The sequence below is a fragment of the Schistocerca americana genome, chromosome 7 (assembly GCF_021461395.2).
Source record: "Schistocerca americana isolate TAMUIC-IGC-003095 chromosome 7, iqSchAmer2.1, whole genome shotgun sequence".
Lineage (NCBI taxonomy): Eukaryota > Metazoa > Arthropoda > Insecta > Orthoptera > Acrididae > Schistocerca > Schistocerca americana.
Window position 1 is genome coordinate 486,755,196 of NC_060125.1, and position 11,623 is coordinate 486,766,818.

At 41.8% G+C, this 11,623-nt stretch overlaps 1 protein-coding gene across 1 annotated transcript in view; it reads left to right on the forward strand.

Moving 5' to 3' along the window:
- Positions 1-745, forward strand: part of LOC124623163 (zinc finger matrin-type protein 2) — a 42,146-nt gene extending 41,401 nt beyond the window's left edge. The window contains exon 5 of the mRNA XM_047148963.1: positions 290-745. Within this exon, the coding sequence (XP_047004919.1) occupies positions 290-427 (138 nt within the window). The 3' untranslated portion in view covers positions 428-745. The remainder of the gene's footprint in view (positions 1-289) is intronic.
- Positions 746-11,623: the final 10,878 nt, after the last annotated feature.

The window sequence follows — 11,623 nt, forward strand, 5'->3', positions numbered from 1 at the left end:
TGAGTTGCGTTTGCGTGAGTGTGTATGTGTGTGTTTGCCGTGTAATTCTGAAGGAAGCCTTACTGACTGAAAGCTATTATTTATGACAATCTTTTTGTTGTGCCTATCTGTGACTAGGCATTTCCGCTGTATGGTGATTTTTGTATTTGATATTCAGTACAGCCTCACTTATTGTGTCGTTGATGTTAATTATTTTATAAACTTTTTGCATCACCAGTAGATAGTTTTTGAAGACATAGTTTCCCCTTACATTTGTTACTCTCAAGCACTTTTTTGCTCTATTTTGTAGGAGGAGAAACTGAGAGAATATCGCAAGGAGAAACGCAAAGAAAAACGACGAAAATTAGATGAAGACACAGACACAACACCAAGTTCAGAATTAGCAGCTATAATGGGATTCTCAGGATTTGGGTCTAGCAAGAAGTGAATCCGGAATGTAATAAATATCAGCAACATACCAAATGGTCTTGTTATTGAACTGTGTTCTTCATTACTCCACACACAATAGGAAGTGTTGCCAGTAAAATCATGAGACTAATTTTATCACAAGAACTGTTAGATATAACTTAGTAATTGAACAGAATTTGCCACTGCAAACATAAGCACTTGGTTCTGTGGATAATGGGCAGTTTGTGAATGTGTATTCCAATTTTTGTAATTTTTCCCTAGTGAATCTGTGTAAGTAAATTGCATCTTTCACTGTCACAGGACTCATAATAAAGCACAATAAAAAGAATGGAAAAAAGGCTTGTTTGCTATGAAGTACACAGAGAAAAGAGCATTGTATATTTGAAGCTGTGTATGTAACAGATATATGAATTCCTTCTTTCATTCTCTTTAACCCACATTGGTAATTTTTTCTCTTGTTTGTTATTTTTATCTTTTTGTAACATAAAGAATAATATACATGAACAGTAGCTGCATTGAAAACTTCAGTGATTTTGTTTCATGTGCATTATTCATACAGTTGTAAATGCAGAATGGCATTCGAAGAAAGAGGAAAGTAACTCGACAATTTTATTAAGTTGTGTGTGTTCCTGAAAAAAATTCTCATGAATTCTGTGTTGACAAAATTCTCCAGAATTTGTATTAAAAATATTAATTTCCTCTTGTTAATTGTAAAAAAAAGTTTTTTCCCAGCTTTCATTAAACCTGATTCCTTATAACTTAAGCATAGATTCTTTGAACCAGCCACCGCTCGGAACTTCCACACTGGGGAAGGCTGTGACATTTATCAATCGGAACTAACCCAGATCTCAAGGTAAGTTACGTATCAGTCTGTTACCACAACCAAGATTTCAAGTGGGAGGAGGGGGAGGGGGGGGAGGGAGAATATCACACTGTTACTAAAAGTTTTCATTCTGTATCTTCTTTCTGGTTCATAATCATGTACTAAAAAACACCAAGGTAAGATCCACAGGTTGCATAATTATCTACAGATGTCACATTTTCTGAGACTTTGTCACAACCAGACATACTAAAAGAGATGCATTTTGAATGTGGTGTATGCTAGCTTTACTATATGCTTAATGTTTTCCATGTTTCCGATTCAAAAGTTTGGAAATTTTTATGTTCAATTTGTGGCATTTATGAGTTCACGTGACGAAGTGATGTTGCTGTGACATCAGAGGTCATTGGCTGACACAAGAAAACTGAGTAGTGATCAAGTTAATTTAAATGTTTGTGAAGCTAACATAACTGTACTTTTTGGTTTTCATATTTATATGTGTATATCATGAAATTATGCAGTTTAAGTAATACAACGAATTAAAGATATCTTCAAAATGTGTCATTTTTTATGTGAAAAGGGTAGTTTACTATTCATCTGAAAGATGACACATTGAGTTGCAAACAGGCACAACAAAAAGAGTATTAAACATTGAGCTTTCAGCCAAAGCCTTCAGGAGGAAGGAAACACCTACACATTCAAACAAGCAAGCACACCTCACACACACATGATCAATATCTCCAGCTAGAATGCAAATGCGTCGAATGAAAGCAGTAGTCCAGAATGGGGCAGGAAATGGGGAGGGATAGCAGCATACGGGAGGAGAGACAGAAGTGAGTGCTGTCTGACGGAGTACACAGGGACTGATGGTAGCAGGACAAGGCTTCCAGGCGCTGTGTTGTGGCATTGTGGAAGAGGGAGTAGGGGAGTAATGAGGAGCGGAAAAGAGAGGAGCAGAGAAGAGGAAAAGATTGGTAAGTGAATTCGCAGAGAGTGGTGAAGAGTGAGGGTAAGGGAACGTGAACTGGGATGAGGTGGGAGGACAAAGGGGGTGAAAGCTGTTGGGTGGAGAGTGTCAGGACAGTACATTATTGTAGGTTGAGGCCAGGATGATTTTGTGAGTGGAGAATGTATTGTAAGGACAACTTCAATAAATCCAGTGATCCTGGACACCCCATTGCAAGTGGTTATTGTGCTCCTACTAAAAGAATTTTGACTTATTGGCCAACACATCCAACCAATTGCCCAAAATCTAGCCTCTCACATCAGAAATACCAAGGACTTCCTTTGGACTTCCTTTGACAACTCTCCACCATCCCCACCCCATTACATCTTGAATCCTTTACTCATCACTGTTGATGCCAGCCTCCTATACACCAACATCCCTCATGCACCTGGTCTTGTCACTGTTGAACACTGCCTCTCCCAACGTCCTTCAGATTCCAAACCCACTGCCTTCATTATTCATATACCTTACTAAGCTTATCCTAACACAAAACTACTACTCCTTAGAAGGAAAGGAATGCAAACAAATCCACACCACAGCCATGGTCAGCCACAAGGCACACTTCTATGCCAACCTGTTTATGGCCTGTATAGAGGAAACCTTCCTGGGCTCCCAAAACCCCAACCCCAGGTCTGGTTCATTCATGGTCTGGACTTAGGACCAAGACATGCTATCCACATTCCTTCACAACCTCGGTACCTCTCCCATCTGCTACAGCTGGCCCTTCTCAACCCAGTGTGCTACCTTCTTGAATGTTGACTTCCTCCTCCTCTGCCTCCTGCTCCTGCTCCTCCTCCTGTCTGGTGGCTCCATCCACACCCTGTCCACCTTAAACCACCAACACTACCTGCCATTTTGACCACTGCCCTTTCCACACCAAAAAAGTCTCTCTCACACAGGCTGGCCACCCAGGGACAGAATATATGGGGTGACTCTATCCAATATCTCAAAGGTGTCGCAAAGTTATTCGCAGAAAAACACTATCCTCCAAATCTAGTCTGCAAACAGATTTTCTGTGCCATATCACCATACAGCAAATCCTCCCACCACTCCCAAAACCTGCTACAAAGGATCACCCCCTTCATCACCCAGTACCACCCCGAATTGGAACAACTGAATCACATCCTTCATCAGGGCTTTCATTATCTATCATCATGCCCTGTAAGGAGGGACATCCTACCCAAGATCCTTCCTACCCAATCTAAAGTGGTGTTCCATCAATGACCCAAACTCCACAACAGCGTAGTTCATCTCTATGCCACTCCCAATCACAATGCTTTGCCACAGGGATCATACCCCTGTGGAAGACCCAGATGCAAGACTTGCCCAGTCCACCCACTCAGCACTTCCGATTCCAGTCCTGTAACAGGCTTATCCTACCATATCAGAGGCTGGGCCACCTGTGAAAGCAGCTACGTTATATACTGGCTCAGCTGTAATCATTGCACAGCTTTTTATATTTGTATGACTATCAACCAGCTGTCCACCAGGATGAATCGCCACTGCCATGAACAGAGTGGCCCGCCCTGTGGCACAACACGCAGCTGAACATGTGCTTGATTTTAATGGCTGCTTCACAACCCAGACCATCTGAATCTTCCCCTCCACCACCTGTTTTTCTGAACTGTGTACTTGGGAGTTATCGTTACCACACATCCTCTGCTCCAAAAATCATCCTGGCCTCAACCTATGGTAATCTGTCCCCACATCCTTCATTAAACAGTTTCCACTTCCTCTGTCCTGTCATCTCCTCTCATTTCAAGTCTCCTTACCCTCATTGTGCACCACTTTCTGCCAGTGCACCCATCGAGCTTTTCCCCTTCTCTGCTCCTCTCATTTTCTGCTTCCTGCTCCCCCTCCCAACCCCACAGCCTCCTGACACTGCACCTGGCAGCCTTATCCTGCCACCATCAGTCCCTGCACGCTCCGACAGGCAGCACTCGCTTCTCTCGCTCCTCCCATACCCTGCTATCCGTCCCCCTTCCCTGGCCCCATTTTGGATTGCTGCTTCCATTTGATGCAATTGCATTCTGGCTGGTGATGGCAGTCGTGTGTTGTGAGATGTGCTTGCTTATGTGAATGTGTGCATGTTTTCTTTCTGAAGAAAGTTTTGGCCTAAAGATGAATGTGTCTGTCAGCAGCTCGAAGTGTCAATCTGTCCTTTTCATAATAGTTTCGATATTCCAACCTGGACTTTCTGTGGTTTTATTTTTAATATGGTTTGTTCTGCTAAAATGTAGGAAAATGTGATAGTGGATAAACGTGTTACCATACTTTTTATGCACTTTGCTTAGTAGGCTAAATAGGTATTATTTATAGGTGTTACAACAAGCGAATTTCTTGATATCGCCTTCTAATGCACATTTTGTTACCTTAATTCAGTTATTTGTAGATGAAATCAATTCATCTCCCCTTTCTTGCTAAAAAATGGTCTATGAACATTTCACTGAAATTCAGACAATTCAGTAGTTCTTTTTCAAGAAGACACATTGCAAATGCACAAAGTCTCTCCTCATTCGTAACATTTCACATGAATGTTTTCATCTTCTTTAAGTTGGAGAGCATTCTATCTTTCTGGTCATCTTCATCTATATTCTGCAAACCACCATGAGGTGCACGGCAGAGGGTATGTCTCATTGTACCAGTTATTATGTTTTCTTCCTGTTCAATTCACATATGGAACGTGTGAAGTCATTGTTTGAATGCATCTGTGCATGTAGTAATTATTTTAATCTTATCCTCACGATCTAAATGTGAGCGATACGTGGGAGGCTGTTGGATATTTCCAGAGTAGTCATTTAAAGCCGTTTCTTGAAGTTTTGTTAACAGACTTTCTCAGAATAGTTCACATCTATATTCAAGAATCTGTCAGTTCAGTTCCTTCAGTATCTCTGTGAAATTCTCCCACGGATTAAACAAACCTGTGACCATTCGTGTCGCCCTTCTCTGTATACGTTCAATATCCCCTGTTAGTCCTATCTGGTATGGGTCCCACACACTTGAGCAATATTCTAGAACCAGTCATATGAGTGATTTGTAAGCCATCTTCTTTATGGATTGATTGCACTTCCTCAGCATTCTACCAATAAATTGAAGTTTACCGCCTACTTTTTTTCATATCTGTACAAAGTGTTGCACTCAAGTATTTGTTGAATTTACCAAGTCCAGCAGTGACTCATTGATATTGTAGGTGTAGGATAGTATGTTTTTTTTTCATTTTGTGAAGTTCAAAGTTTTAAATTTTTGAACATTTAAGGCAAGTTGCCAATTTCTGGACCACTTTGAAATCTTATCAAGATCTGAGTGAATATTTATGCAGCTTCTTTCAGATAGTACTTCACTATAGGTAACTGCTTCATCTGCAAAAAACCTGATTTTATTATTAATACAGTCTGCAAGGGCATTAATATAAAATATGGAACAGCAAGGGTCCCAACATGGTTTCCTGAGGCACGGCCAAAGTTCTTCATCTGACAATTGCTCTCCATCCAAGATAACATGCTGTGTTCTCCCTACCAAAAAGTCCTCAATCCAGTCACAAATTTCATTTATACCCCATGAGCCATACTTTTGATGATAAGTGTAGATGTGGTAACCTGATTACCTCAAACCAAAGCTTTCAGTAAGTCGTGAGAAAAGTGCGAGTTGGGTTTCACATGACTATGATTTTGAAATCCATGCTGGTTTGCATTGAGGTCATTTTGTTCAAAAAACATCATTATGTCTGAGGTCAGAAAATGTGCCTAAGATTCTACAACAAATTGATGTCAAGGATATTGGACAGTTTTGTGGACCACTTCTTGTAGACAGGTGTAACCTGTGCCTTTTTCCAAGAACTGGGCACAGGCTTTTGTTCGAGGGATCTACAATAGATTGTAGTTAGAAGAGGAGCTAACTCAACCACAAATTCAGTTATTTCATTCGAGGATTAAACTGGGGAAATTCTCCTGGATTTTCCTTTGTAAAGGAACATTTGAAAATGGAGTTAAACATTTCAGCTCTTGCATTGCTACCCTCAATTTCAGTTCCTGTCTCATTCACTAGGGACTGGGCACTAACTTTGGTGGCACTAACAGTCTTTACATATGACCAGAATTCCTTTGGGCTCTATGAAAGATCACTTGACAATATTCTGCTACGATAGTCATCGAAGACATCACGCATTGCTCTCTTGACAATCGTGTCACTTGGTCTATAGCCCTACACTTTGTTTTACACCTATTATGCAGTAATCTCTGTTTCTTTAGACATTTCTCTGTAGGGACTGTATACCATAGAAGTTCCCTCCCATTATGAACCGTTCTACTGGATACATATCTGTCCAGTGCATGGTCAACAGTTCTTTTAAACCTGAGCCAGAGTTCCTCTATATGCTCCTGGCCTGTGCTGAAAGTTTTTAACTTCCTCATTTAGATATGACACTACTGATGTTTTATCTACTTTACTGAACATATATATCTTTCTGCTTGTTTTAGTTGTCCTTTGTACTTTGGTGATCATTGCTGCCACAACTGCCTCATGGTCACAGTTTCGATGTGGACATCCTCAAAGAGGTCAGGTCTGTTTCCATCATGAATGTGAACTGCTGTGTTCTAGCTAGTTTTCAGAGAAGACATTTAGTAGTAAAGTTTCACAGATGTCTTACCACACCAACCAGTGACAAAACTGTAATTTTCCCAATTAATTATTGGATGATAAAAGTCTCCACTGATGATTACAGTATGATTGTGGAACTCGCATGCAAGTGAACTGAGGTTTTCACTAAAGTTACATCAGACGAGTCTGGTGGGCGATAGAAGGATCCAGTTATCATTTTATACCCAACATGTACTATAATAATAAAAAAATGTGAATGGCTATATCTAATTAACTACTACTACTACGTGATCAGGCCCAGTGGACCACACGCATCTACAAGTTGCCTCCTCCACTGTATTCTGTCCATTGCTGCTATCCACCATTCGTCCACATCTATTGACATTTGTTTTAAATCTTCATGGAGTCCATCCCTCCAACGCTTCTTGGGTCTCCCTGGCAGTCTCTTTCCTGTAGGTGTGAAATCCAGGAGCTTCCGAGGCCATCTGTGATCCTCCATCCGGGCCACATGGCCGGCCCACTGCATTCGTTTGGCTTTGACAGTTCCTGCTATGTTGGGCTGCTGGTATAGTTCCTCAAGCTCTTGGTTGTATCTGATCCTCCGTTCCCCTGTATCTGCATCCAGAACCAGACCGAAGATCTTCTGAAGCACTTTTCTCTCAAAAACAAGGAGCTTATGGAAGTCCTGTTTCCGGATACTCCATGTCTCACAGCCATATAGAACAACAGGCTGGATCAGGGTTGTGTACAGTCGAATCTTGAACTGTCTGGAGAGAGATTTGGACCGAAGCAATTGTGCTAGGCTGTGGTAAGATCGGTTTCCTGCTAGTATTCTGGCATTGATCTCTGCTTCACATGACGAGTTCTCAGTGAAAAGTGCCCCTAGGTATTTGAATTCTTGCACTCTCTTGTAGGAATGGTCCCCAACCTGCAGTGATTGTAGATGATCAGCAGTCTGACAATGACCACGCGTCATAACGAGGTACTCTGTCTTAGCTTCGTTTATGTTTAGCCCAAATTTGCTGGCAGCCTCCTTTAGTGCTTTGGTCATTTGCCCCAACTTCTCTTCCGACCTAGAGAGTAAACAGATGCCGTCTGCATAGGCTAAGTATGCCAGTCTCTTTCCTTCGATTTCAATCCCTTCGTTCTCTTGGGAGGTCTCGCGTACGATCTTCTTGAGGGCAAAGTTGAACAGGATAGGGGACAACCCATCTTCTTGCCTGAGACCTGTCACAATTTCAAATTCCTCAGTTACATGATTTCCCATCTTCACCTTTGCATGTGTTTCGTTCAGACAGATCTTTATCAGATTGATGAGTTTCTCTGCTATGCCAAACTCCCTTAAACAGTTGAGCAGGCTCTTGCGATGTATGCAATCATAGGCCTTCTTAAAATTAATGAATAAAATATGCAAATCTTTACCATATTCACCCAGTTTCTCAGTGAGCTGCCGGAGACTGAAGATATGATCTACTGTTGACCGTCCTGGCCGGAAACCTCCCTTGTACTCCCCAATCACCGATTCTGCCACTGGCTGAATTCTATGTATGAGGCAATTGGACAGGATCTTATAGCAGATGTTAAGCAGGGCGATTCCTCGATAGTTGTCACATTTCAGTTTGTTGCCCTTCTTATGTATTGGACAAATCAGAGCTGTTTTCCATTCTCCTGGTAGTTCTTCTTTGGTCCATATTGCCTGTATCAGTCGGTGTATTGTTTCTGCAAGTTTCTCTCCTCCTGCCAGGATCATTCCAGCCTGTATTCATCTTCACCTGGACTCTTATTCTGTTTAAAGTATCTGATTCTGGTTTTTTATCTCATCCAGGGTAGGTGGGGGATAGTCTGCATCGGCTGTAATTGGGTACTGGAAATCAAACTGCAGTTCGGGTTCATCACAATTTAGCAGCTGTCGAAAGTACTCTTTCCATCTCTCAGCTATGTCCCTATCGTTCGTCAGGATCTTATCACGGGAATCTTTGACAAATTTCTGCTTGGCCTGGTGACCTTTGCAGAGGTACTTCACCCTCAGAAACATTTCCCTCGTCTTTTGTCCTCTGAAGTCTGTTTCTTCTTCAGTGATGATATTCCTTATGTATTTCCTCTTTGTTCTTCTCAGAATTGCTTGTGTAGTCTTTGGACCTCCTCAAGTTGTGCTTTGGCCTGTGCCAGATTTGTCCCCTTCAGCCATTTGTTCCTGGCTTCCTTTCTCCTTTCCAGGGCATCTGCACATTCCTTTCCAAACCAGATCTTCTTGCCCACTGGGTTTCCCATGAGTGTTTCCTTTGCTGTATCCCTAACTGAGCTCTGGATGTTTCCCCACATTAGTTCGAGGTCCTGATTCGCGTCCACTTCACTGAGTGCTTCAAAGCGGTTACTAATTTGCAACTGGTATCTGGTCTTCGTTGCCTCATCTTTCAGTTTCTCCACATGGTACCTCTCCACTCATTTTAACTTTTTTAGGCCCCATTCTTCCTTTACACTGACCAGGAAATGATCACTCCCACCTTCGGCACCCCGCGCTGTCTTAACGTCTAACACCCATCTCTTGGCTCTGAGATCAACGGCAACATGGTCTATTTGATTTACAGTTCTCCCATCTGGTGATACCCAGGTTCCTTTATGTATGTTTTTCTGCTGGAAGTTTGTGCTGGAGATGAACAACCCTAATGATGTAGCGAAGCTGATGAACCTAACTCCATTGTCATTGCTTAGGTTGTGTAGACTGTGCCTACCTGTTGTGTCTTGGAATATTTGTTCTTTCCCAACCTTGGCATTCATATCACCAAGGAGGATCCTCAGGTGTCCATTTGGTATAGTGTCCATCACTGCCTCTAGCTGTGCATAGAACTCGTCTTTCACTTTACATTCGCTGTCCTCCGTGGAAGCATGACAGTTCACAAAAGTCGCCTTAATATGCTTTACTTCCAGTGTTAGAACAGGTATTCTTGGGTTGACTGAAACGAATTCTGAAACATTAGTGGCCAACATCTTACTGATGCAGAAACCAGTGCCTAACAGATGAGCTCGGGTCACCGCGGTCGCCACCCGCGTACTTTTAGCTGAAGCCCCGGGGGGGTGGGGGGGGGGGGGGGGCAGGGTATAGCCAATTAAAGTGGAAAAAATAAATAAAGGATAGTACAATTGTATTATTATTAAATGTTCTGTGTGTACAAAATTGTTCTATTGTTCATTGCATACATAGAAAGAAGGATCCTTTATTGTATGATTATATGATAGCGGAACAAACACTGGTAGCAGTACTTCTGTAAAATATCTGGGAGTATGCGTGCGGAACGATTTGAAGTGGAATGATCATATAAAATTAATTGTTGGTAAGGCGGGTACCAGGTTGAGATTCATTGGGAGAGTGCTTAGAAAATGTAGTCCATCAACAAAGGAGGTGGCTTACAAAACACTCGTTCGACCTATACTTGAGTATTGCTCATCAGTGTGGGATCCGTACCAGATCGGTTTGACGGAGGAGATAGAGAAGATCCAAAGAAGAGCGGCGTGTTTCGTCACAGGGTTATTTGGTAACCGTGATAGCGTTACAGAGATGTTTAATAAACTCAAGTGGCAGACTCTGCAAGAGAGGCGCTCTGCATCGTGGTGTAGATTGCTCGCCAGGTTTCGAGAGGGTGCGTTTCTGGATGAGGTATCGAATATATTGCTTCCCCCTACTTATACCTCCCGAGGAGATCACGAATGTAAAATTGGAGAGATTAGAGCGCACACGGAGGCTTTCAGACAGTTGTTCTTCCCGCGAACCATACGCGACTGGAACAGGAAAGGGAGGTAATGACAGTGGCACGTAAAGTGCCCTCCGCCACACACCGTTGGGTGGCTTGCGGAGTATAAATGTAGATGTAGATGTAGACACTTTACCTTACATCATTTCTCTCTTTTTCTGTGTCCATCACTATATATATTTTAATTATATTTGTCATCTTCTGAAAGCTTCTCCTTCTTGTTCATCTTGCGAAAATGTGACTGTGGACTGTCTTCTGTAGATGCAGGCAGCCGTCTCCAGGGAAAATCAGTGCCTCTCAAGAGGATATAAAACATGGAGGAATTCCCCCAACTTGGTTCCACTTTACTTCAATAAAAATACTTAATACTATTGTTAAGTCTTCTCTTATTCAGAATCACATATAATACAAAACACTCGTAGCACGTCATACTCATAGCAATACATCTTAACCATCCTTCTACATACGAGAGAGTGAAACAAAATCATGTACAAAAAAGTGAATGATGTTTTTTGTTGATTTGTCTGTAACTTATTGCGCATTCACAATTAATGTCACTGCCGATGCTTATGGTTGGTCTTTGATTCTGTCATTGTCACTGCTTCATTTTTTTAAGAAATTTTAAACTTCACCATATCCGAGGGTCTTTCACCATGTACCTACACAATTTCCCCCGCACTGTACCTTGACATAGTATGGAGACGTACTGTTTTTTGCATGCACATAACTTACATTTACATTTGCCAATAGGGGTCAATACCCTTCATTTGTCGGCATCTCGTTTATTTAGTTGAATGGAGATGTCAGCTTATCCCATGTACATTAAAGTTCTACAAGAAATTGAAAGATTATATGTATAATATGATAGTTCGTTACATATATGAATTCAGTGCACTGCAATAATGTTCCGTTTGATTTGGCCTCGCTGCCACGTTTTGCGCCTGCATTTGGCGACTAAGCACAAGCCGCAAACTGTCAACATGCTAGTTGCTACTGTCATACGTTCGTGCACTCATTTCTTATTGTTAATTTCATATTGAGAGT